General features: G+C 46.7%; 1 protein-coding gene across 1 annotated transcript; it reads right to left on the minus strand.

The window, feature by feature from the left end:
• Positions 1 to 308: 308 nt before the first annotated feature.
• On the minus strand, positions 309 to 26,479 carry LOC119389408 (uncharacterized). The gene is made up of 5 exons (XM_037656641.2): positions 26,222 to 26,479; positions 20,832 to 20,893; positions 3,388 to 3,465; positions 2,470 to 2,496; positions 309 to 1,736 (listed from the first exon to the last, which is right to left on the minus strand). Exons 1-5 carry the CDS (start codon positions 26,319 to 26,321, stop codon positions 1,677 to 1,679), a joined length of 327 nt encoding a protein of 108 aa, XP_037512569.1. The 5' UTR covers positions 26,322 to 26,479; the 3' UTR covers positions 309 to 1,676.
• Positions 26,480 to 26,777: the final 298 nt, after the last annotated feature.

The raw sequence follows: 26,777 nt of genomic DNA on the forward strand, positions 1-26,777 counted from the left end.
TGCAATCTCGGGAAATGTGATAAATCTCAAAGGTCGCCTGTCACGAAATAAAATAAACGTGAGGATGAAATGCCTAGTGAAATGATGAAGCGGAAATTATGTAAATGAGCGGATTCCAAGTGGTCCGCGCCATGCGCCACTATACGAGTGGCAGCGCTGGCTGCAGGCGTGCACACTTGTGGGAGGGACACCACCCAGCGTAACCAAGCTGTTTACATCGGATTATGCTGCTATCGGTTTGCAGTTTGCACAATGTGTCCAATTATTGCTTGTGAATTCATAGTATTAATCAACGTGGACAACAAGAAAGCGTTTATTACGTAGAAAGCATGTATACAGAAACAAACGTTGCAGAAATGCATTTGCATGCTGAAGGCAGGTGGTATCTGGGGGAAAAAAAAGGTCTACAACTTAATGGCATTGACATCATTGTTGGAGTCACTGGTACAAGGGTAAAATGCGCGCAGGTGTGTAATCTGGGCTTGAACCCCACCTGTCGCGGAGGTTTCTGTTGTTTGGGATCGTTATTTTCTATACTCTTTCTTTTTTCGCGATACTTCATTGAGAACATGCTATACGTGTTCGAGCGGTGTAAATCGCAGCTCGCTTTTTTTTTGGTCTCTCTCTCTCTCTCTCTCAATGCATACCCTGGCTACCGTCGAGAACAAAAAGGCAATGTACATAAAGTTCGTTTTAACAGCAAAATGCCTTCGTGAGTGAGTTCGATTCGGACGTGATGAAATATGGTCCACTTAAAAATACATTCACGGTATTTGCGATCTAGCACCCAAATCTCACTAGATAAAGGCCCAATCCCACTGAGCCAAAGCAACAAACATGGGCGGATGATTTTCAATCAACCTTTGCAAGGCCCTTAAACGAAACCACCCTCATCTATCATCTCACAGTAAACTATAGTCTCCGCTTTCGCGAGCTTTTGTAAGCTACTGCTAAGCGCCCGTATATTTAAACGTTAATATTCAGAAAAGAACAGCGGTTACCTTGCCGAAGTTAACTCCTGTTCCCAATATTTGAGTGCCCCGCAAGCAGGGCGAGCTATGAAGCAAGGGCGTTCCGCTGGCTTTCACTTTCTGGCCATACAGCTAACTCACGCCATCAGCCTGTCTGCGCACAAGTTAACTCTCCGGTGTTCATTGGATCCCCTCTTAGTTTTCAACGAAGCCCTAAACGCCTGGCTTCGACATCATCTGCTCTTGATAAAAAAAGTGTTCATTCACTCTCACTGCCCTTTTGGTATTTTTTACGCGAACGCCTGTCATGATTGTTGTCATTTGTGGAGTTGTCACGATTTAAAATAAATGGTCATCTACCAAGAGTCCGAGCAGAAAAAGCTTAAGCAGCAGGTCAAGCTGACCGCGCATAAAGCGCGCACCTACCTCGAAATACATACCGGCTTTTCTTAGTTTACGTTAACTGCGTCGCTTCGTTTCGCTTCGAAATAGGCCGACTGGCCCAACGCGATAGCTGTTGCGAATAAAATGTGGCACGTAGTTGCACAGATGTTTTCTTCAAAGCGAAAACCAGAGTGTGAACGATTAGCTTTCGTTTGACGCATCGAACAATCCCGGCTGGGCGCTTTGATGCGAACTTGCGCGTGACAGTGGCGAGACGCGCGAGAGCATATCGACGAGCGTAAAGCAGCCATTAATTGATTACTATAGCAACTCTTTCTGGCATTTTCGCTCGGCGGTCTTCAGCTCGCCCATGAAGTCATCCTGCAAAAAAAGAAAAAAAAAGTAAAAGAAAGGCGTCGAGTGTGTTGAAGCAGTCTGATCACCAGCATTCGCAAATATAGCATGGCGACATGTGTTTGATGCGAAGCGCAAGAGCGGTTACTCAAAACGACTGAGAAGGATGTTTGTCATGTGGCAATGATGTAGCGGTGCCATTTAAAGCAATTCACCATTCTCCGCGTTTTTGCGCAACCCGTTCGCGCTGATCACATTTTACAATACCAATTATCACGTCATTCTGTACAACGACAGCCATGCGGCAAGATTTAATTTCATTACAAAAATCATACTATATCTGGCCGATATTGCACGTCAGAATTTAAGACCAAAATTACTTTTGTTTTATTGGTCGTAATAGATTAGTCTGTTTGAGCGAACCTGTTTCACTTGATATTTCGTGGCCGGCATGTGCAGGTCATACCGTTACTGTTAGGTGCTGGGTATATCGCTCACCCAACAAAATCTAGCAGATGCCATCAAAACCCCACGGCAGAAAGCTTGTGCTGTTACCATATGATAAAAGCACTGGTCCCCTCTGCGACGCGGTACGTGTAAAAACCGTGCCCTAATGTTTTGCATTTGTACTAAGACATTACTAAAGGAATGCACAGAGCTGCGTGAAAGTACAGGAACCTGAGTTTTATTAATCTGATGCTGCGTGAGGCAGCATAGTTGGGCATGTGAGAAGCAAAAATGTGTGCGGCGATTGACTTACCGCGAAAAACAAGCGTAGAAGGCTGTCCTGCACAGAAACAAAGCAAGTGAGAAATGAAAAAGAATGCTCAAAAAATATCATGCCGGCTGCAGTAACTGTCTAGTTATCGAGAAAATAGAAAACTCAGTCGTATTTATTGCTGGCTGTCGCTCACGGCAAAACAAAAATACACCATTGATCATTTAGCAGCTTAATTAACTGATATTTGCTAATATTTTATCAAGAGATTCTCGTTAACCCGCTGATGTCCAATTTGACGTTTGTATGACTCGCTGATAACAAATGACCTTACATAATCAATAAAACATTATACGGATTCCACACACTACGGAAATTGGTGTGCACGAAGCTTTCATGAGCCAGGAACGCAGTATGACGCATCGCAACAGAAATTTCTGCGAAATTTCAAGCCCGAATAATGAGCCCTTCGCTTCAGTTACTTAACGCAACTTCGACAATTGGTTCGTGAATGTCGTCTAACGGTGTGTGAAGAGGTATATCTCAGCTTCACCAAGCTCTGGATTTCGTTCGCGTTTCATTTGTTCAACACAGCACGAATCCAAGTTCTTACGCAATTCGGCAGCCGCGGCGACGACATGTCCGCCCACCGTGGCAGCCTGGGAAACTTTGGCGAGTTCTCAGGTTCGAAATGTAAACCGTGGTACGTTTGTCATACATCTTAATTAATGTGTGAGAAGAATTGTTGGCGATTCAGAGCACTATGCACTATACTGCGCATAGGAGATTGGTAAGCCGTCGTGAAAATGGCCCGTCAATGAGAGAATTAAAACATGCTTTGTAATTATTACAACAGTATTGCGTCTTAATGAGCGTGTTTAGAAAAATGGTTGACGACTTATATAGATGTGTACTATGTTACGGGGAAGTATAAGATCAAGAGTGTTGTGCTGCACTTACGATATTGTAGCCGGCCCCACAGAGAGCCCTCGTGAGGAAGGCGTCATTGGACATGAACTTGGCAATAATGTGGCCTACCTGCAACAAAAAGATAAAAATGAACCAAGGATAATTATAGATGTTTGAGTGTGCTTGATGCCCGTGTATTTAGATTTAGGTGCACGTTAAAGAACCCCAGGTGGTCGACATTTCCGGAGCCCTCCAATGCATCGTCCCTCATAATCATATCGTGGTTTTGGGACGTCAAACCCCAGCAATTACTATTATTATTATCTGCGAGTGCGCTTATATTAAACCGAGATGTATGTACAGTAAGTTCCGGCTGAAGCTTACCTGGTTGATTAAACGCTTTTAGCTAGGGAGCTCTTATCTAAATATACATAAACTGAAAAGTCGTCTTTCCCTGCAATTACGAACCGAATTTGAATATTTTTGCGCATTTAAAAGAAAAAAGTTACTCTGTAGTGACTGTAGGAAACAAACTTTTTGTTAGAACTCTAAATATTCGCGAAGTCCCAAATTGTAAAAAAAAGATTAGGTATCAAGTTCACAACTCTTTAAATCGTCATTTTTGCAAGCCATGCCTGATGTTACCTTTAAGGCGGACAAATAAAATTTTGGTACTCCGCTCCGAAGTATGCTAATTTGTGAGTAGTACTTTTGCAAAACTCCCGTAAACAACTTAACTTCGCGTAAGCTGCAAAATGACAGATCATGATATCGAAATTAAAATCATATATCGATCTAAATGCTCCAGCAGATTAGTGCACTCTGCGAAACTGCGAAGTCTGTTCTTGGTGCAGAGCTACAAATTTGTAAACTTCGTGCACTAACATCTCTTTGAAAAGCTTTTGGAGATTTTTGTAAAAATACCAATCCCGTTATAAGAAAGCTGCTCTCTATAGTTACCAGAACACAACTTTTTTTTGTTTTTTACCACAAGCAACACACTTTCTTCCAACTGGTCCATGAAAGCGTTTCTGCGTTTTACATGCATTTGCATATATAGCAAAGCCAAAGTTGATTCTCCTAAAGCAGAATTTTCAGATATGCGAAACAATACGCGAACATTTGGTTGTCTTACGATAGGCGAAAGAAAGAGAGGGAGAGAGAGAGAGAAGGGAAAAAAAGTAATCCACTCAGCACAAACCAAGAACTCGTTTAAAGGGGACACTAAAGGCAAATATTAGGTCGACGTTGATTGTTGAATTAGCGGTCCAGAAACCTCGTAGGGCTACTTTTATGCCAAGGAAGTGCTTATTTTGAAATAAAATCACGTTTATTGGTCCGCATCGTGTTAGCGCACTTCAAATCACCCGCCTGAAAGCAGTATTTCGCACGTCACTGTTGCCGTGCCCAACGTTGCCCGCCTTTACTGCGCGGCGGCGTGCACTGGCGGCGTGCACTATTCGGGCATCCGCAACATCACATGCATGCGGTATTTTGTCGAACTTTCTGTCAGAGCGACTTTCACGAGCGTGCAAAAAGAACGCCAGGCCTGCGCGGAAAGCGCAGCACAGTCACAGCGAAAGGTGGAAGAGCGGCATTTCTAGAGCCCGTTGTAAACTCTCTTGTGGCTACTATTACACCTGCAATAGCAACGTACCCACTACGCCACAAATCATAATTTTTGTGAAGTTGGGAAGCACCCACCACGACATAATTCGTCATTCTGCGGAGAAACGAAATACCATCTGTAAGGCATTATGTGTACTTTGTTGATGCGACGGTTGATGACGATGTAGAATTATGGCTGAGCCCTTTGTAATGGGTTGGAAGCTTTAAACGACCCACTAGTTACGAAATTCACGTTGTGCGGCGCCCGATCGCTTAACTCTCCCACCACGCTTTACAACATACGTTAACGTGAAAAAGAGAGAGAGAGGGGGAATTAACTTTATTGGGACCGTCAGGAAATGGAGCATGGGAGCCTTATTGGCTTCCTCGGCAACCAAGAGAATTGCACTTGCGAGGAACCCACTACGCTATATATAAATCATCATAATTTTTGTGAATTAGGGAAGCAGCCACTATGCAATTTTTTCGTCAATCTGCGGAGAACCGTGGTACCCGCTAAACACCTGTAAGGCATTATGTGCACTTTCTTGATGCTGTGGCTGATGACGATGAAGAATTATGGCAAAGCCTTTTGCAATTGGTTGGAAGCATTCAACAACGCACTCGTTGCTCAATTCGCAATATTTGACGCCTAGTTACAGAATTCGCGTTGTGTGACGCCTGGTTGTTATTTTACTCTTCTACCACACTACATTACATATATTAATGTGGTTCCTTCCCGATATGATGCCTGTATAGGGTCTATTTGGAACGCAGTTTCAAGCACTGGCATGGCTCTGAAGTAGAATACTGGGCTCCCACGCAGAGGGCCCAGGTTCGAACCTCGTTCCATCATGGATATTTTTTCTTATTTCGTTTTTTTTTTTCCTTATTTCGTGCGATAGTGGTTACGGACACCGGCGGTGGCGGACAACTACGGCGTCAAAAACGGCCCTTGTGATCTCATAACAGCTTTCGCTGCAAAACTACCAATTACTGTTCTTGGTAAGTCTTGACTAGCCACCTATATAAGTCTTTTTAAAGATACACGTTAACTCTCTTTTAGAGAGTCGCGCCTCTCACGACTCTCCGAAGAGAGTACGGTGATCTCCAAAAGAGAGTTAATGTGCATCCTTAAAGACAGCTACGTACATATATGTGACGAGTCAGGGACATACCAGAAAGAGAAACAGGCCATCTTTCTTTGCTTATTGTAAGTGACTTTGTTTATTAATGCATTTGTACGCGCTTCTTCGTTTCCAGCGTCGTAAAGAGTTGGCGAAAGCACAGCACGAGGTATAACGCGGACCACTGCTGACTATTAGCTGCAGCTTCCTTATTTGCAATTAGAAAAAAAAAAAATGAAGGTGTGTAAGATAAGGACACGTTTGAGCTGCAAGCGCAAAAAATATCATTGCGTTTTAGAACACGCAGCGCTGCTTGCTGAGGTTTTGGCCAAAGCAAAACAACAAAGAAACAAGTCTGCTAAGGAGGTAGGACCAAGGAAAAACGCCCGTTAAACAAACAACGGTAAATGTAAGCGGTTGATATATTCAGCCCCTGTGCTCTTAGAACGCCCGCTTTTAGGACGAATGCCTCAGCACACCTCCTAACTTAGCAGGGCTTTTACCATATCGGTGCTCACATCCAGCGCTTGGTAGCATGTTCACCGGCAGGAGACCGCCGCTGCGCGAAGAACATAACAACAGAGCAACTAATGCGATATTATCAGAAGCAATCTACCAAGTCATCTTTATGACGAGCAGGAAAAGTCAAACATCGTTCATATACTTTTTCCGATATCCGCGAGTATAGAATACCGCACCATGTATACACATTTGCTTCACCGCCAATCAGTTCTGATCGGCACCGCGTGACTCTTTCAGTACATTTCGCACAAGCACTGCTTCCGCGTGCGTTTTCGCCGGGTGCTTCTATGGATGCGTGATCGACTTGAAGCCATCATGCAGTACTGACCCATAATGTTTGTAAACTGCCAGAGAAAAGGGGAAAAATCACCACGCCACTTCAACCACGGCTTTTTTTTTTTTTTTCGAGCTGTCGGCGCTTCCGGCGAGCTTGCTGCTCGCGTGAGGCCTTACTACGTGTCTCGTGGGAAGTGATTGCGTAAGACTGAGTGGCTGAATGATTGCGCGTTGCGTTCCAGAAAAGAAGTAAGCGAGGAAGAAAAAAAAAATGCCTGCGTGGTTGAGAAGTTAACCCAAGAAGCTAGATGCGACAGTCGGCGGCCACTTTCGTTCGGTCGGGAGGGCAGCGGCGCGTGGACCGAAGGTCGTTCGTTCCTCAAGGGCGGCGGTGGAGACGCCCTTTTGTTTTGACAGCCCCGCTGAGATGGGCTCCCCCCTTTGTCTTACTAAGCACTCGCACGTTTAATGCTAATGCTATGCGCGAAATAACAAAACTTGCGCGTCCGCGACGTTTCCAAGTGTATCAGCGTGATTGGTTGAGCGACACTATTTTGCTTCCTGCTTTTCACTGCCTCAATGCATTATCTTGCCTTCCTGTCGGTGACTGGCGTAGCCAGGGGGGTTCAAACTCCCTGCGAAATTTATTCAGTTTTACATGCGTATATATACACGCACACCTACAAGCGCACGTACAAACATACATAAAGTATGGCTGATGCCCCCCCCCCCCCCCCCCCCCCCAAAGAAAACAATTCCTGACTACGCCCCTGTTGTCGGTATCTTCAATCCAACGGCTCCAGCTACGCCCGCTATCTTAGTGTATCCTTTCCTTAACAGCGAAGCTCTTTAAGCTACATTGATATAAGAGAGGTTCGCCCATTGGTGTTTGGCAGCTAGAGCACCGTTTAACGTGAATGCACCCACGTTTAACGTTTCCCACATTGACGCTTGGTGGTACATCTCCATCCCGACGACAAATGCCATGAACAATGATTAAGCAAACCTTTTTGGTAGGTGTAGTAGTTAACGGTGAGAGCGTAATCAGAGAAAGCGGTGTGACAGCCAGAAGAGCGTCGCTGATTGAACGCAGAACTGGAGCCTACATGACCGGCCGTCCGGAGTAGAGCGAAACGCAACGCGCGTCGTGTCTCCGCTTTAGCCCGACCCCGATTGTTCTCGGGGCGAGCGTAAGCTGGGGAACACGCTGTTGCAGCCAGGCGAGGCAGGTGGCGCGTCGCAGAGCTGTTTTAGGGGCGAAGCTCCTTATAGCGGCACCCGTTCGTCCCTCGTAGCGTAGTATGTAACCAGTCTTACGCTTTGACCTGCAAGGTGGTGCCGGTGGGAGATTTTTCCTGTGCGTTGTTGAACAATAAAAAATTCGCAGCGTTAGCTAAAAGCCGACTTCTTCTGTCTCTCTTCCCATTAGCAGCCATTCTTTACCTCCAAGGTAGTGCCTGGTGAGATTTCTCCTGTGCGTGATTTAAACAATAAAAATTTGTTCAAACGCCGTTGATTGATGAAATAAACCAACAAAAGACGCCAGATGTTTTGTAAAAGCAAACGAAAGAACGCCAGATGTTTCTAAAGCAAAACGAAAAGACGCCAGCTGCTTAACGAAAGACGCCAGATGTTTTCTAAGCAATGGTTTTCTAAACAATGAAAATTCACAGCGATACATGTAAAATTAAGTGCGCCTGCAAGGTCGTCATAACTCATCGAACCTTTAGTATAAACGCGCCCGATCTCACGTCGGTGATGATGTACCTGGGCAGAATTCACGGAAGATTCACGGTTACCGATGAACCTCCGCAGCTTCGCCCACTCATCATCCATTCACTCCGTGATATGCTGTGATTTTTTTAATATGGATGAAAGCTGTGAGCGAGGTCGAGGGACTTTACGAGGCTTGGGATAAGGTCGCCACCTCGCGATGTGTTAAGGCATTGACAAAACTGCACTTCTCCTATTGGAAACGCGCCGAATGGGACGGACGCGTAGCAACGACGCGTTGCAGGAGCCAATCGCGGGGGCCAGCGGTCATGATGCATTACTTGACTTTATCGCTCCCAGATGCCGGCATCACCCCGCCGACCAAGAGCACCGTGAGAGGAAAGTGTGAGATATAAAAGGCGCGTTTGTAAAGCCGCCAGAGTTTGTGACCGCGGCGCAGTGGATAGCGTGCCTTGCATTTTGTTGCGAACGAAGAGGTCGTAGGTTCGACTCCCGGTGAAGGAACTTCCTTTCTTCAAGTTTTTCTTTGCTATCTTATCGTGTGCCTTTTTTACGTCATTTCCGTGACGGAAATATGTCACTGAATTCTGGGTGGACCCCGGCATAAAACACTTTCGTGTTAAAACTAGCATCATCATGAACGGTCTCTACCTTACATGGCACCTCGCGTCGCCTAGCACCTGGCACAGCTGCGTCTAGCGCATGCAACGCAATAACTCGGCCGGCGCGCACTCTCTTTGTCCCCTTCAACTTCTGCTTCGCTCCCCGAACATGTCTGCTTTGCTCCCCGAACATGCGCACTCTCCCGCTGCGCCGATTTGTCCGGCGTGGGATGCAATAACTCGGATGGGCGAGAGAACGAGCACAGAGAGAGAAAAAAAAAGATACAAAGACAGAGAGAGACAGAGATAGAGAGAAACAGACAGAAAAAGAAATTGACTAGAGAGAGAAATGAACACAGAGAGAGAGAGAGAGAGAGAAAGAAAGAGGAAGTGATAAATAGAGAGAGAAAGGGAAGAAAAGGAAAAAAGATAGAAAGAGCGAGAAAGGGAGAGAAAAAAATAGATAGGGAGAGACAGAAAGAAATAGAAAGAAACATAGACAAAAAGGCGATAGAAAAACAGAGAGAGATAGAAAGAAAGAGGAAGTGATAAATAGAGAGAGAAAGGGAAGAAAAGGAAAAAAGAGAGAAAGAGCGAGAAAGGGAGAGAAAAAAATAGATAGGGAGAGACAGAAAGAAATAGAAAGAAACATAGACAAAAAGGCGATAGAAAAAACAGAGAGAGATAGAAAGAAAGAGGAAGTGATAAATAGAGAGAGAAAGGGAAGAAAAGGAAAAAAGATAGAAAGAGCGAGAAAGGGAGAGAAAAAAATAGGATAGGGAGAGACAGAAGAAATAGAAAGAAACATAGACAAAAAGGCGATAGAAAAAACCGAGAGAGATAGAAAGAAAGAGGAAGTGATAAATAGAGAGAGAAGGGAAGAAAAGGAAAAAGAGAGAAAGAGCGAGAAAGGGAGAGAAAAAAATCGATAGGGAGAGACAGAAAGAAATAGAAAGAAACATAGACAAAAAGGCGATAGAAAAAACAGAGAGAGATAGAAAGAAAGAGGAAGTGATAAATCGATAGAGAAGGGAAGAAAAGGAAAAAGAGAGAAAGAGCGAGAAAGGGAGAGAAAAAAATAGATAGGGAGAGGACAGAAAGAAATAGAAAGAAACATAGACAAAAAGGCGATAGAAAAAACAGAGAGAGATAGAAGAAAGAGGAAGTGATAAATAGAGATGAGAAGGGAAGAAAAGGAAAAATAGATGAGAAAGAGCGAGAAAGGAGAGAAAAAAATAGATTGGGAGAGCAGAAAGAAATAGAAAGAAACAAGACAAAGGCGATAGAAAAACAGAGAGAGATAGAAAGAAAGAGGAGTGATAATAGAGAGAGAAAGGGAAGAAAAGGAAAAAGAGTGAAAGAGCGAGAAAGGGAGAGAAAAAAATAGATAGGGAGAGACAGAAAGAAATAGAAAGAAACATAGACAAAAAGGCGATAGAAAAAACAGAGAGAGATAGAAAGAAAGAGGAAGTGATAAATAGAGAGAGAAAGGGAAGAAAAGGAAAAAAGATAGAAAGAGCGAGAAAGGGAGAGAAAAAAATAGATAGGGAGAGACAGAAAGAAATAGAAAGAAACATAGACAAAAAGGCGATAGAAAAAACAGAGAGAGATAGAAAGAAAGAGGAAGTGATAAATAGAGAGAGAAAGGGAAGAAAAGGAAAAAAGAGAGAAAGAGCGAGAAAGGGAGAGAAAAAAATAGATAGGGAGAGACAGAAAGAAATAGAAAGAAACATAGACAAAAGGCGATAGAAAGAACAGAGAGAGATAGAAAGAAAGAGGAAGTGATAAATAGAGAGAGAAAGGGAAGAAAAGGAAAAAAGAGAGAAAGAGCGAGAAAGGGAGAGAAAAAAATAGATAGGGAGAGACAGAAAGAAATAGAAAGAAACATAGACAAAAAGGCGATAGAAAAAACAGAGAGAGATAGAAAGAAAGAGGAAGTGATAAATAGAGAGAGAAAGGGAAGAAAAGGAAAAAAGAGAGAAAGAGCGAGAAAGGGAGAGAAAAAAATAGATTGGGAGAGACAGAAAGAAATAGAAAGAAACATAGACAGAAAGGCGATAGAAAAACAGAGAGAGATAGAAGAAAGAGGAAGTGATAAATAGAGAGAGAAAGGGAAGAAAAGGAAAAAAGAGAGAAAGAGCGAGAAAGGGAGAGAAAAAAATAGATAGGGAGAGACAGAAAGAAATAGAAAGAAACATAGACAAAAAGGCGATAGAAAAAACAGAGAGAGATAGAAAGAAAGAGGAAGTGATAAATAGAAAGGGAAGAAAAGGAAAAAAGAGAGAAAGAGCGAGAAAGGGAGAGAAAAAAATAGATAGGGAGAGACAGAAAGAAATAGAAAGAAACATAGACAAAAAGGCGATAGAAAAAACAGAGAGAAATAGAAAGAAAGAGAGAAAGAAGGAAGGCCGCCCAGCTCCGCTGTTTCTCCAGGCTTGGCACCAAGAGCGAAGCTGCCTTAGTTTTTCTTTTTCTTTCTTTTTTTTTTTGCGCGGTACACGATTATTTTAAAAGGGTATGGGTCTGAGCTTGTTGGTAACGCTTCATGGGTTCGAAACAGCGCGAAAAATACGAGGACACAGAAAGAAACAGACAGTCTGTTTCTTTCTGTGTCCTCGTATTATTCGCGCTGTTTCGAACCCATGAATACACGATTATGTCCATTCTAAATAAACAAGTCAGATGACTTTAAGTTTAGCTTATACAAATCATGTACTACGTACTTCACAATACGTTCTCGTCAGGAAACTATCACAAATTTTTTCTCGCTATAAACCATGTTAGTTCTTCCGTTTACGGGCTCTGTCATCCACATTCACGCGTCCTTTGGTATTTTCTGTGACCGGAGCTGTTTTATTTGTGCATCGTTAAATGTTCACAAGCATTTTACCCACAAAATCTGGCAAGTTTTCTTGGGCCTGATTCGCCGGTCAGAACTGAATACGTGGAGACTTGCACGGACGGGACGAGAGTCGCCGTGGGAGGGGGGGGGGGGTAAATATTCTATACCAGAGCAGAAGTTTCAGAAGCTCAGGATAGAACGCTATAAATATTCCTACATATTAAGGGAGATTACCACAACCTAGACAAGATGCGATATGGGGTAACCTCAAGCACCAATGCATAGACGACGACACTGTAGAGCTTCCGATGGAGATTTATATAGGACCAACCAATCGTACAGATCGTACGGGAAGGCAGGAACTGTAAGAAATAAATGGAAATTTTCTGTGGACTGAATCAAAACATTCCCTCGTTCTAGGGCTTAGCCCCTTAACATTTACAAGCCAGAGTGCTAAACAGACGAAGACAGAGGCGACGAATACGACACGAGAGTTCGTGTCGTGACCTTCTTGCCTCTGTCCTTATCTGCTTAGCGCTGTAGCTTGTCAATGGTGAATTACAACCAACTCTCCCAAGAAAAACTTGTTGCTGGGCTAGTTGGCGCCCTTTTGTGTTCTGTCTCGTGTCCTTCCTTGTTGGTTATGTTCAGTAAGCAACTCTCCCAAATTTACCTCCTAGTGCAGCTATTCACCTTAGTTAAGGAAGGGGGGGGGGGAATGTTTTATTACTACTTTAGAGTAATGGTAGTGATAACCGCTTTGCGGGCGCTGTGGTAGACCGTGACTGGTTCCGCGAGCATTTTCAGCAAGACGAATTTTTTCCTTTCGTCGAGCATTCTGTTCACGTTGTTCTTCTGGTGTCTTTAATTTCCGTGGTCTATCCGTGGCAGTCTTTGAATGAACTGAATGAGTAGCTAGACGGGTCTCCCTTTTATGTATGGAATCGGGAAAGACACGCGGGGAGAAGGAAGGGCCGTTTGACGTCATTCGAAACCCTCGAGTGAAGTGCAAAGCAGCTGCAACCTAATCTTTAACGAGAACGCGTGGGAGCGTTCACAGGTGCTTTATTATCCATCGTGCGGTTTTGATGCTTGTTTTGTGGTTTTCTTCACTGAAACGAATACTGCTGTATGCCTGATTGCTGTGTGCCTGATCGCAAAGAAAGATGTGTCGTTTGCCTTCAATTGTCAAAGGGTCCCTAGACCACCCAGAGGTCGAAATTTAGTTGTGGGTTTGCAGTTGCGCACTAGTCTACAGCGAACGCTAGCGGAGTTATACTCGTTTTCTCGTTTCGCTCTTTCCTTCGGTAAGCCGCGTTCGTCGGCTCGTCTGTCCACCTCTCCGAATGCGCTTCCCCAGTGTCCGAGATGAAAACGCAAGGAGTGCGCGCATCTGCTAGCAGAAGAGCACGCGAGCGTCTGTGGTGAGTAGTGGGATTTGCCCAATTTCTGTGGCACATAAGTGCTATAGGAGTTCTGCGTTGACGCCTCGAAATTTTCTGACCAACGAGAGGTATACAGCTTCGCTGTAAAATATCAGATTGAAATAAATCCTGATCAGATCAAGTAGGGTAGATGCCTACTTTTAAGGGCGAAGCTCCTAAAGCCGTGGGTCTGTCCCTCCTAGCTCGTACGTGACCGCCTATGCCGCGCGTATGTGCCAGTGGTGATGGCAACGAAGCAGCGCGAGTGTTCTTGGCCCAGCGCAGGGACGAAGAAGACGTTGCAGTTCTTTCTCTGATCGATAAAGCGTGTTTGTCGTGCTCCGTGTCCTCGTCGATCCCACGTCGTTACACTGGTGGAGGTGCGGGGTAAGCTTCATGCTTGGCACTCCATCGCGGAGCCGACAATCGAGCCCGGAATCGCCACCACGCGTCGAAACACCGGTCCACCGATTCAGTCGCCGTCTGCTAGTCGCCGTCATGACCGTGTACCTCGCACCCAACCTGTCTATCGGGGACGTCAAGTCGTTTATAGACGCTGCGTTACGTGACTACGACAACAAGTACAAGAACCGTCCGTTTGTGCTGGTCGGGGACTTCAACGTGGACCTCATTGCCAATGACTGGATCGTGCAGCACATGCTTTCCAAATACGCACTCAGATGTATCCATATGAAGCCTACCACGATCCGAGGGACGGGCATAGACTTAGTGTTTGCAAACTTCCCACTGTAGCCAGTACAAGAACCCCTCTCGCTTCATTTCACGGACCATAAAGCCGTCGTAATGAAGGGACCTCGCAATCCAGCCGCCATGACAACGACGAAATGAAAAGAACAAACGAAGAAACGAAACAACAAACGAACAAGAACAAAATAAAAGTTGATTTTGTATAATATACGCACAGTCTTACGTCTTTCTAATGATGTAATGGGCTAACTTTCACGGGAGAGTTACAGTTTAGCCCTTGTTACAAAGCAAATGCGAGGGTCCTGGGCCAGCTGTCTCCAAACGAGTTTCCCTGCTTCTTGGACTTCCCCCAGCAGTTACAAAGCAAATGCGAGGGTCCTGGGCCAGCTGTCTCCAAACGAGTTTCCCTGCTTCTTGGACTCCACCCCCCCCTCATTTCGGAGAGCGGATTAGGACACACTACACCTGCTGTCTTTTCCCTCAACTGAGCGCTTCGGCGGAAGCTGGCAGCTGCGCGCGGGGCGCCTCCGTGGGACGCGTATTTGCACGTTGGGACGCGTATTTGCATGTTGGACGCGTATTTGCATCGAGTGTGCTTTTGGTTAAAGCTGGTGCCTTTGTTCGAAAAGGATTATCAGTTGAACCGAGGTAGCATTGTCCCCCCCCCCCCCCTTCCGAACTGGTCGGACGTAAGAGTGAGAGTGCAGTGGTCCCTGGCGTGCCATCCTGGGGGCGGTGACCTATGTGTCGAAGAGACGGACCTCTCCAAGGCATGCATGCTTGTGATTGGACGTTTGCATAGTTATGCAGCTTCAAAGGCATGCACGTTTGTGATTGGACATTTGCAGCTAAGGAGTTTCCCTGTCTTGTATTGGAAGCATATTTAAGGAGCAGCAGGAGCGTCTGCTCGGGACGGATCGATTGGACTAGATGTCGTTCTGACGATCCTGTCCTCTGTGATGTTGTAAATAAACTTCTGTTAAGTTTTCCTCAACGCCGGTCTCTATGCCTCGGCTTCCTGCTGTTCCGGACGTCCCTGGGCCTGCGGTACGACTGTCGCCGCTCAGCTCCACGCTACCCCCTGAGTCCGCGTCGGCCAACGACGCCGCTCGTAACAACTGGCTGCAGCGGTGGGATGGATCCGAATACCCACCCGTAACAACTGGTGGCAGCGGTGGGATGGATCCGAATACCCACCCGTAACAACTGGATGGCAGCGACGGGATTCTACTCACGACAAGTCGCAACAAGCTCGTGCCAGCATCGGGATCGTCTCCGCCGAGATCATGGCTGCAGGGTGTGGTGAGTGCTTGACTTTTCTTCACTGAGATTTTACCAGGCTTTGTCTCGAGTTTTGTAGGAAAGGTGGTAATTTTGGATAACTACTCTACGTTGACCTGTGCATAGGAACGTAGCGTCTTAGTAGTAGTGAAGTTAGCAGCACTTGCAGCAACCATGAATCTGAAGGCACTGAAAAAACCGCTTTTGCTAGAGTTAGCTAAAAGTTTGGGTTTGGATGTTCGAGAACAAATGAGAAAGCCAGAGATTATCGAGGCTATTGAGAACCTTAAGGCAGACGACGACGAGCTCTCAGAGTGTCTAGAGCTGATTGAGGAAGAAAAAGAAAAGCAGAGGCTCGAAGCGGAAGAAAAAAAGAGAGGCGAGAGCGGCAGAAAGGAAGCGCGAAAGCGGAAGAAAGAAATGAGAGGCTAGGCGCGAAGCGGAAGAAAGAAATGAGAGGCTAAGGCGCGAAGCGGAAGAAAGGGAGCTTGAGATGAAGCGCCTTGAGTCGAGCTGCTCAAGGCTCGAAGTAATAGTGGAGGTAACGAAGCGTCTAGCGGAGTAGAACGGAAGTCGTTCAGGATGAAAGACCTAATGCAACCCTACCGCTCCGGAGAGGACATAGGTCTGTTTTTGGTAAACTTCGAGCGCACGTGCGAGAAGGCGGGTGTTACCAAAACGATGTGGCCGCAGTGCTTGCTTACCTTACTACCGTGTGAGGCTGCCGATGTAATTGCCCGCTTGACAAAAGAGGAAGCAGATGATTACGACCAGGTCAAATCGAGCCTGCTAAAGAGGTATAGATTGTCAGCGGAAGCATTCAGGCAGAAGTTCCGGAACGCCGTAAAGCAGAAAGACGAGTCGTATGCTGACTTCGCATACAAGTTAATATGAGGGAGTGGCTCAAAGAGGCTAAGGCGTTCGAGGATAAAGATAAAATGATGGAGTGCTTCGGACTCGAGCAGTTTTACCGTCGTTTGCCCCAAGACGTTAGGCTCTGGGTGCAAGACAGGGAGGACGTAACCACTGTCTCGAAGGCCGCGGAGCTTGCGGAAGAGTTCGTCTCGCGCCGTACGCTTGACAAGAAGGAGATTCCCCAGCGGGAGGGCCAGAATAGAAAGGCGACTGAGTGGAAAGGACAATCCGTTCAAGATAATCGAGAGCGCAACGCTGAACCCGTAGAAAAGGGGGAGGCAGTAAAAGAAGCCGATCTGGCTCAGGAAAAGCACCAAAAGAGTGCTTTTGAAAAGAGGCGTCCGCTTGTGTGCTACAATTGCCACAAGCCGGGTCATATGGCGGCGTACTGCGAGAATCCAAAGGTTGCTTGCCTGTCAGTTGACAGCGGGAAGGAAAGCACGCAACTTTTGGAGCCATATATCCGAGAGCTCAGAGTAATGGAAGGAGTGTCGCGTACTGCGAGATTCGGCAGCAACAATGGACGTGGTGCATTCCTCGTATGTAGAACCATGGCAGCTCACAGGAGAACGCGCTTGGTTTAAGCAAGCAGCGGAAGCGCGAAACGTATGCCTTCCGATTGCTGAGGTTTGCATCAAGGGCCCATTTGGCGTTTGCATACAAAGGCTGCTGTGTCTGACTATCTGCCGACACAGTATTCCTATCTGTTTTCAAACAGATCAGATTTGTTGCTGCGGCAAAAGAACCTCACGTTCGGTAAGAGGGTTGTGCGCGCGCTCACTCGCTGGAAACCACGAGGGAGACGCAAAAGTTGTTTAGGCGACTGTAAGCTTTTCGGGGAATGGTGACGTTAAGGGATTTTTTGGGTAGTTGTTTTTTTTTTGTATGAAATAGTTTCTTTTGTGGTCTCGTTGTCTTTGATGATGTAATAGCTAGTTTTAGAGCTATGTTTTTTTATCGTTATGCGTGTGATGTTATCTATCGAAAGAATAGGACCACGCATCAGAGCGAGTTGAGTGCGTAAAAGGAGAATGCCCTCCATGAGTTTTAAGAAAGCTAAGATTGAAAATGTTTTGTAAGGTTTCACTTGCGTGTCATGCGAGGACGCAAGGAATCATTACGTCAGGGTGTCCCACAATTGAACAGTGGCAACGCTCAGGGCTTTACTCGTTGTTTCCAAGGAACTTGATGGCATCGGGTACTCTGGCTTGTGTATTTAGGTTCATTTTTTTTATGTGAGAGGTTTACAATTGCCTTTTTTTTTGTTGTAGTGGTCGTGCTTCATCACGACATGTGTTTGTGGATTTGAGCAGCCTATTTCAGGTTTGGTTGTTGGAATTGCTGCTGCTATTGTATTGAGAGCAGGAAATTTTGTTTGAAGTAAAGCCTGGTGGGTCTCAGGGAGAGAGTACGGGCGCTTGCCTGCTTGGCGGTTGTGGTTCTCGCGTGGTTGACACAGGTGCTGTCTTTCGAGAAGGAATGTTGGCCAGCAGAGCAAGAAGCTTTTCTCCGAACTTGGACGGACGCTACCAGATGTTCGAGATCACCGGAGGTGGCGGAGGAATGCAGCAGAGCAGCATTGCGATTGTGCACGGCTTCAGCACATCAAGCATTGTCTTCATCGACCTCTCCCCACAAAGGTGATTGACCTTTGTTACGCGAGGTCTCGGCCTGCCGCGGGGAAGCTGTTAGAGAGGGCGCGCGGCTTACTGCGAAGCTGCGCGCCCTCCATCTCCATAGGGAGAGGGCGCGGCGCCGCGTCAAAAAGTCACGCGTTGACGGGCGCTGCAACGCGTACGTTGTGTTCGGGCCTTACAAAGCAAATGCGAGGGTCCCTGGGCCAGCTGTCTCCAACGAGGTTTCCCTGCTTCTTGGACTTCCCCAGCATGTTTACAACAGCAAATGCGAGGGTCCTGGGCCAGCGTCTCCAAACGAGTTTCCCTGCGTTCGTGGACTCCCACCCCCCTCATTTCCGAGAGCGATTGGACCCCCCAACACTACACCTGCTGTCCTTTTTCCCTCAACTGAGCGCTTCGGCGGCAGGCTGGCAGATGCACGAGGGGTCGACTCCGTGGGACGCGTATTTGCACATTGGAGACGCCGTATTTGCATGTTGGACGCGTATTTGCATCGAGTGTGCCTTTTGGTTTAAAGCTGGTGCCTTTGCTCGAAAAGGGATTATTCAGTTGACCCAGGTGGCATTGTCCCCCCCCCCCCCCTTCCGAACTGGTCGGACGTGAAGAGTGAGAGTGCAGTGGTCCCTGGCGTGCCATCCTGGGGGCGGTGACCTAGTGTCGAAGAGACGGACTCTCCAAAGGCATGCATGCTTGTGATTGGACGTTTGCTAGTTATGCAGCTTCAAAGGCATGCACGTTTGTGATTGGACATTTGCCGCATAAGGAGTTTCCCTCTATTGGGAAGAAAGCGTATTTAAGGAGCAGCAGAGCGTCTGCTCGGGACGGATCGATCGGACTAGATGTCGTTCTGACGATCCTGTCCTCTGTGATGTTGTAAATAAACTTCTGTTAAGTTTTCCTCAACGCCGGTCTCTCTGCCTCGGCTTCCTGCTGTTCCGGACGTCCCTGGGCCTGCGGTACGACTGTCGCCGCTCAGCTCCACGCTACCCCCTGAGTCCGCGTCGGCCAACGACGCCGCTCGTAACACCCTCTCGAGCTTCGCCCACTTATCATCATTCATTCCGTGGATATGGCGTGATTTTTTTGCCGCCCTGTTTCAAAGCAGAATGCCAATAAAGAATATCATTACTACTATTATTATTACCATTATTAGTACTATTATTATTACAAGAGCCAAACTGATGTCAGCGTCAAGAAGGAAGCTTCTGTAGATGTTATGAGTTTGTTTGTGTGTGTGTGTGTGTGTGTGCGCGTGTGCGTGTGCGTGTGTGTGCGTGTGCGTGTGCGTGTGTGTGTGTGTGGTGTGTGTGTGTGTGTGTGTGTGTGTGTGTGTGTGTGTGTGTGTGTGTGTGTGTGTGTGTGTGTGTGTGTGTGTGTGTGTGCGCGCGCGCGCGGAAATCCATGAGCTTTTTCTTGATAACCTATTCTGATTGTTGTGTCCGTCATGATACTGTTGCGTAGACCGGTATACTTTACAACTTAAAACTGACGTGTGCGCCCTTCAAATTCAACGACCTGGCACTGAGAACTTGTGCCGCTCCTCTTGCTTTTCGTTGATGTGAAGAACAGTGGGAGACACTGCACCCACCATATTTCATGAGAACTGTCCAAGCGACAACACTTTCGTTCAAGAAGTCGCACAGACTCACGAGGCTTTCCGGTCGTAATAGGGTTCCAGATAGGGTTCCGGACCAAGCGTCCCGGATTTTGCGGGACTGTCCCGACTTTTCATACAGCGTCCCGAGTCCCGCACCGTCCCTGTCGGGACAGCGATATGTCCCGGATTTGTTCCGGACCGTCCAGTTAGAAATTTTGATGTGATCCAACACACGCCCGACAGTGGCGTAGCCAGGGGGGGGGGTGCACACCGGGCCTGTGCCTCCCCCCTCAAATTTTTTTTTTGCCATGGCATAGACTGCACAAAATGACACTCGATCACATCTGGCTGCCCGACCCACACTTCAGATCAAGGTGGTGCTCCCACCGAAAAAAATTTCTGGCTACGCCCCTGACGCCCGACAACGCGCGTCGCTCTACGGAACGCGAAGTTTGCACGAATCGCACGCACGAAGCAATGTTGCGATGCACGAAGCACTGTTGCGGTGGCTGCGAGGGGCTTTAGCCACCTTAGCTGAACTGCCGCGTGAAGTGCGACAACATTTAGGAGTATACATTCTCCAGCAACTGATTTCGCTGGCTCCCTATACTAGTGTACCCCCCCCCCCCCTTCCAATCCGACTTCCTTCATAGAAGATTTGTTAACCCTAGTTCGCAATGACTGCATACTTGCATCACCTCGCTTCACTGTTACGACGGCCATTCGTATGCAACAACGTCTTTATCGAACCCGCTATAGCTCAGGAATGGGCGTTTATTTAGTCTCCCCCCATGAAATGCAGAATAAACCGAAGCAATGGAAATGGAATTTCCAGTGTGTATATAAAGGTACACACGTCCACTTATTGCATCAAGTAACGAACTAACGAAGTGGTCAAACAAGCGCAAGATGCTGGCTTTCCGCCAGGCGTCTTGCGCAGCGGGGGCGGAATGGGAGCGATTCTGCGTCATCAGACACGATAGTCAAGTACGGTGCCAAGTCTACAACAGTGATCGCTCGCTCTGCAATCGCGAAGACCTTTGCGGTAAAACCAATTACTGAAGCCGGCCGACAAATAAATAATCGGCCATACGGTACACACTATACATTGCTTACTGGACGGGGAAAAAAGCTGTTTGTGAAAAAGTTGTTCTTGATCTTGTAAAGGTTCAAAATTAACATAGGAAAACAGGAATGGCGCTTCGAGCCAGCATTCACTTACGTGAACGTTCGCTGTATGACGCATGCATCCCAATAACTTCACCATGGCGTCCATCTTGAGATCTGTAACAAAATGCCGAACGTTTTATGTAGTCAGATGTTTCTGCGTCGTCTTTGTCTGACAAGCAGTGATGTTCGCAAATTTATACACGAACAGGTGGCATGGGCGTAAGGTCCTGAGAGCTGCGTTCCTCAATTGCACGAGTCAAATTCAAATTCAATTTTTTTTCAAGTACATTTGGAATGGTTTTCAAGGCTAAAAGCTGCAATCTGCCGCTCCTTTCTCTTTTTTTTTGCCTTTATTTATTTATTTATTTATTTTGAATGACAGTTGTGTAAAACGCGTGCACTAGCTGTCAACGCATCAACGGATTAGCTATAGAGCATGTTTACGTGGGAAGCAGCGCACTTACACAAGGCACGACAAGGAACGAAGAAAGACAGGACGACTGCTGCTATAGAGCGCTGCTTGAAATGCGTTTTTAAAGACGATAGTCTTTCTTGGGGAACTTAAACGCAGAAATTTTGGTCTGTCTTTCTGTTTGTCGGCACGTCCCTCGATTCAGCCACTCGGCCAAAGTTGAACCACTTGCCCAAGGGCCAGCCATCTGTGAACGGCTGACTAGGTTCATACTTGTGTACATTGTTGATCAAAAGCAAACATTACGCAAATCTGAGGCGCAACATCACTAGGTAAGTATTAGGCGGTGGTGTTCCTTTAACAGAAAATACATAGATACGCAATTTTAAAGACTTAACGTTGAGACAGTAACGCGTTTATTAAAAGATTGCCACAGCTGAAGCGATCAGCGGTCCAAGCCGAGCAAGCGCGAGCGCCAACAACAACCGTCTTCGTCTTCTTCTTTCGCAGGCGTTCTTGTCTGCGCCCTACCATGTTACAAATCACTCCCCCGCAGAAAAGGAGCCATCCTGGCGACCTAAGGAAACAGGTACAACTGGTGGGTCATATTGCGGCTTCAGTCGATCGACGTGAACAGTCTCGCGGCCGCGACGACGGCAGTCCGTAGATGATTGAACAGGCTCAATCATATAGTTAACTGGGGATGCTTGACGTAGGACGCGTAGGGGCCTTCGTACTTAGGCAGTAGCTTTGTGGAAAGGCCAGGAGCGGAGGAGGGAACGCGAAAGCCACACCAACGTTCCAGGCGAATACGACTGAGGAGGTAGGTTTTCGTCGTGACGGTCCTTCTGGCCCTACTCGCCCTACAATGTTACAACCCCAGTTTCTTAAGGTGCGCTGAAAATGCGACTGCGCTGAAACTTGTCTTCCTCCATGCCCTCTGCACAAGCTCATGTTGTGTTTCGGTTTCGGTTCAGTATTGCATTGTACGAATGACAGGGGGCGCCGCTCTGGCATTCCTGTTTTACCCAGGCGACGTGTAAGTAAGAGAGTTTGTGGAGAGTACTCGTTGAGTGCGGACGTTTCTTCTCCTTCGGCGCATCGCGCCAAACAGCGTGTTCGGGCTGGCCGGCGTCCCCACCGGTCGCGTTGGTCACCGCCGGTCTTCGCCTGCCCCTGCGCCGGGACTACCAGCCCGCAACACAGCACTCATGTTTCCCGACGTATTGCCAGATGGCGTCCATATCTCACGCAGCGCCTCTTCTATCGTCTTTAGACGACATTTGCAGCGAAGCACGCAGATACGCGGCCAATTTTTTTTCCTACTGCTAAGTATCTATGGCTTGAGAAGACAACGTGATCATAAGCGAACATGCAATATGTTAAGCTTCTATGTACGTTTATTTGTGGCAATGCTGAAACAAAACAGTGCGAAAGCAAGGAAAACGCAGGCCATATTCTCTATGTTCAAGCAATGTTTGCTTCAAGGCGTATGCGACCTGTGGTTATTCCGTTCCTTCCCCGCTCTTTGCCACTCTCGCTCTCTCTCTGTCTCACTCAGTATCACAAGGAAATTCCCTTGAAGTACAGTCGTCGGCATATATTCTTATGGTGGTGGACATGTATAGAAGTGAACAAGGATTCCCAAGGCCTTGGACAGCATGCGATAGAGGAAAGATGAATCCAAGGAGGTTTAAAAAAAAATACTGTTTTTTTTAAACCTCCTTGAATGAATCAACCCGCGCAGAAAACAGCAGAAGATTGCTGAAATATCGGTGCAGCTAAAGCAAAGAACAAAAAGTGTAGTTATTTAGGGCAATAAATGTCTGCCACTTTGCATGGCTTACGCTATAGTCGTGATGCGTAAGGGTCGATGATAAGAGCCGAAGTAAAAACGAAAATAGAAATTTCGGTGACATCCGAAGCCAAGTTTCTATGTTTTTTCAAAAGGATGCTCACAATATTCATCCACCCATTCGTACACTGTAAACCTTTTCACACCCACTGTAAGGGTGTTCGATCACTGAAACAGCCTTCGTACACCCTTATTTCTGACAATGTTTTTTTTTTCACAGGATGCAAATACAACACAAACGCCCTTTGCACACCCTTATTTCAAATAAGGGTGCATGAAGGGCATATGTTCAAACAGGCACGTAGCCAGGATTTTTTTTTTTGGGGGGGGGGGGGGGCCAAGGCCTAATTGTTCGAAAGAAAGTCTTTCCATGGCAAAAATAAAACAAATGTTGCTCGGGAGTATAGAAGGCCGGACGAATTTCGGGGGGGGGGGCCCGGCCCCCCCCCCCCCCCCTTGCCTACGTGCCTGTGTTCAAATATAACACCCTAATAACTGGTAGGGTGTAGGGGTGTTTCTTGAAATGTTACACCTATTCATTTTTGTGAAGAAGTTTCGCTATGTTTTAAAGGGACACTAAAGAGCAAAACGATTTTTCTCATATTAGTAAAATACTCTTTACGATATCAAAAACACTCCACTTGCTGCGAAAAGACGCTTAGTAAGCGAGAAAACGCGCAAAAACTAAATGTGGGTGGCAACGCCACCTTGAAGTTCCCGCACCATTCGCCATGACGTCACATGTTTTGACGGCGCCGACTAGGCACTACATAGTTCCTAATCAGAAAAAATGAAGTACATTGTCCTCTGAGGGGGCCATAGACTTAACATACCAAGTTTGGGGTAATTTTGTTGAGCAAATTGTGCCAAAATACGATAAATACACTTTGAAATCCGTGACGTCACGCAGGGAGATTTCAGGCGCGAAATTTAAAAATGAAACTTTGAACTTGATTTTCTCCTCTATTAATAAACTTGTGATGGCGAAATTAACGACATTAGAGTTCTTAGAGCAAAATTTATTGATCTAAAGCGATTCATTGTTTCTCTTTAATGTCCCTTTAAGCTGTTAAGCCTCAGTTACAATTTACAGCTGCGAGCAGCGACATTCCGTTCTTTTTTCCTCTCGATTCTGATCGTTGTGCGCACACACCCACTGCTACGGCATTTTACAAAATAGCATGAATGCACGAAATAAGCACAGTAGCATCCGATATTTTCCCGGAGTGGGTGGTGAATGACAGCTATAGTTCTCCCCTGGAAGAACCAGCTATGGGATTTGCTTTATAGTGCTTCAGAAGAAAGGGAGGGAAAGGGGGGCGCTTTATTTATATTTTCGAAAGGGGCCCGCCACGGTGGTCTAGTGGTTATGGTGCTCGAGTGCTGACCGGCAGGTCACGGGGTCGAATCCCGGCCGCGGCGGCCGCATTTTCCATGGAGGCGAGAATGCTTGAGGCCCGTGTACTTATAGATTTAGGTGCGCGTTAAAGAACCCCAGGTGGTCGGAATTTCCGGAGCCCTCACTACGGCGTCTCTCATTATCATATCGTAGTTCTGAGACGTTAAACCCCAACAATTATTATATAATTTTAAAGGGTGTTATGGTGTATGTTTGCTTAAACCCCCTTTCCACTTTTGCAATAAGGGTGTAGTTTTCATATTACACCCTTGAAAATTAATGCACAAAGGGTGTAAGTCCATGAAGTACGCCCATGAAAAGAGTGTAGTCCTGCTTGTTACGCTCTTTCCGTGGGGTGTATGGGTGTGAGTTATAGACACCAAAAATATCTATATGGGTGTAATATGGTTTACAGTGCAGGCAACAAAAGCTTTAATTTGTGTCGCATCTATTTTTCATTACCTCGGCGCGAATTAACCAAAAACGAAGAATGCTAGAAATATTTTCAGTATGCAAAATACACTGCAGGATGTCACTGCCGTATGAGATTACAACTCAGAGCAGCAAACTGTCCTGTGTCGCACAAAATAATCTTTGGACTTGTCAGCAAAACGCGGTTTGCATGCTATAGTGGTGCGATTTGTAAACCGTAGACGAAGTGCCGCGTTTAGTACTGACGTGCATTCATGAGTAGCAGGGGCGTAGCCAGGGGGGGGGGGGGTTCAACCCCCCCCCCCCCGAAATTTTTCATTTTTTCTTGCGTATACATACACGCGCACACACAAACACACGCACGAACATATATAAAGTATGGTTGAACCCCCCCCCCCCCCACACCCCCCGAAAAAAATTTCTGGCTACGCCCCTGATGAGTAGATTTTCTGAACTCACGTATGATCTCACAGAACCGTAGTGATTCGTGCTACGTGTTATAACGCGTAGTGATCACGCTTCATATTAGCGTGCAGTGGCGAGCAATATTTCGGAGATCAGTTTCTTTTGAGCCTATGAATCCCGCCAGCGGAAATCAAGTGGCGCAGCCTGTACGTGCGTGTTCGACCAACTGAATGCAATTGCACGTCGAGAGAGCGAAAGTTCGTGACAGGTTACCGGACCTAAGAATCAGTAGAAGGACATGTGTATCTATAGGTCAAACAGTAACGGGACAGCCTACTCACGTAAAATAAGTTTATTGAAGAATAAGGGTCGACTCGTGCGTATACAGCAAACGTACTCAACTCATGAGCGGCAAGCTACCACTGTCGCTAAAGAGGAAAGTATGCAACCGTTGTATTTTGCCAGTTCTGACACATGGGGCTAAAACTTGGAGGATAGCAAACTCGAGAAGTAGCTAAGGACCACCCAGCGTGCGATGGAACGAAGAATGATAGGCGTTAATACCGAGAGATAGGATGGCAGCAGAGTGTGCCAGAGAACAAACAGGGGTAGCCAATATCTATAGTAAGGATATCGGATACGTTGTGAAAAGGACTGACAACCGATCGTGAGTTATAGCGTCTGAATGGATACCAAGAGGTGGGAAGCGCGGCCGAGGACGTTAGGTGAAGCGTCGATATTAAGAAATTTGGAGGCACATGATAGATTCAGCAGCTCATGAAGAACAGGGCGAGCTGGAGATCACTGGGAGAGGCCTTCGTCCACCAGTGTACTACATAAGATAGGCTGATGATGGTGATTAGGTTGAAGAAATGTCCTTGGAAGTCTTTTGCCGGTAGTCTGCAAAGTTTACCTTCGAGCGAGGAAGTGCTTACGTACCGCAGATGTCTTTGCACGCGTTCTCCTCGGTGGCTACACAGAAGCGGAGGAGACACGATGCCAGCAGCGCACCGGAGAGCATCGCGATCGGGCGACACATATCCTCGCACCGTGTCCATCGGCGTCACACGTATCGCACTGCGTTCACCGCGGAGGCGTTGATGATCCACGGCGACGGGCCGGCCTCGCGCGACCCGCGCGGCGGCCGCATTTCGAATGCCGCGCTCGCTTCCGTTTTCGACAGACACGGGAAAAAAACTCGTCTCGGAGCCACTGGGCTGGCCGCATATAAATACGCGTACTGCGCACATGCGTGCACGCACGCTCCCCTCCTCCTCCCGTCGATGGCGTGCGGGCAATAAAGGGAACGCGATGTATGCTCCCCTCGGACGCGATTGGTTATGTGACCTCCATCAGTAGTAGAACTTGAGTGTGAAGTGACCACCATCTAATAATAATTGTTGGGGTTTTACGTCCGAAAAGCACGATATGATTATGAGGGACGCCGTAGTGGAGGGTTTCGGAAATTTTGACCGTCTGGTGTTCTTTAACATGC

This window comes from Rhipicephalus sanguineus, chromosome 4 (assembly GCF_013339695.2).
Source record: "Rhipicephalus sanguineus isolate Rsan-2018 chromosome 4, BIME_Rsan_1.4, whole genome shotgun sequence".
Lineage (NCBI taxonomy): Eukaryota > Metazoa > Arthropoda > Arachnida > Ixodida > Ixodidae > Rhipicephalus > Rhipicephalus sanguineus.

Bases quoted from the DNA above. Each gene is read 5' to 3' on its own strand.
- LOC119389408 (XM_037656641.2), bottom strand. From the start codon at position 26,321: ATGTGTCGCCCGATCGCGATGCTCTCCGGTGCGCTGCTGGCATCGTGT. The intron at 20,894-26,221 runs GTACGTAAGCAC...ATTTTGTTACAG, and splicing joins CGCGTGCAAAGACATCTGCG to ATCTCAAGATGGACGCCATG. The intron at 2,497-3,387 runs GTAAGTGCAGCA...GTTTCTGTGCAG, and splicing joins GTGGGGCCGGCTACAATATC to GACAGCCTTCTACGCTTGTT.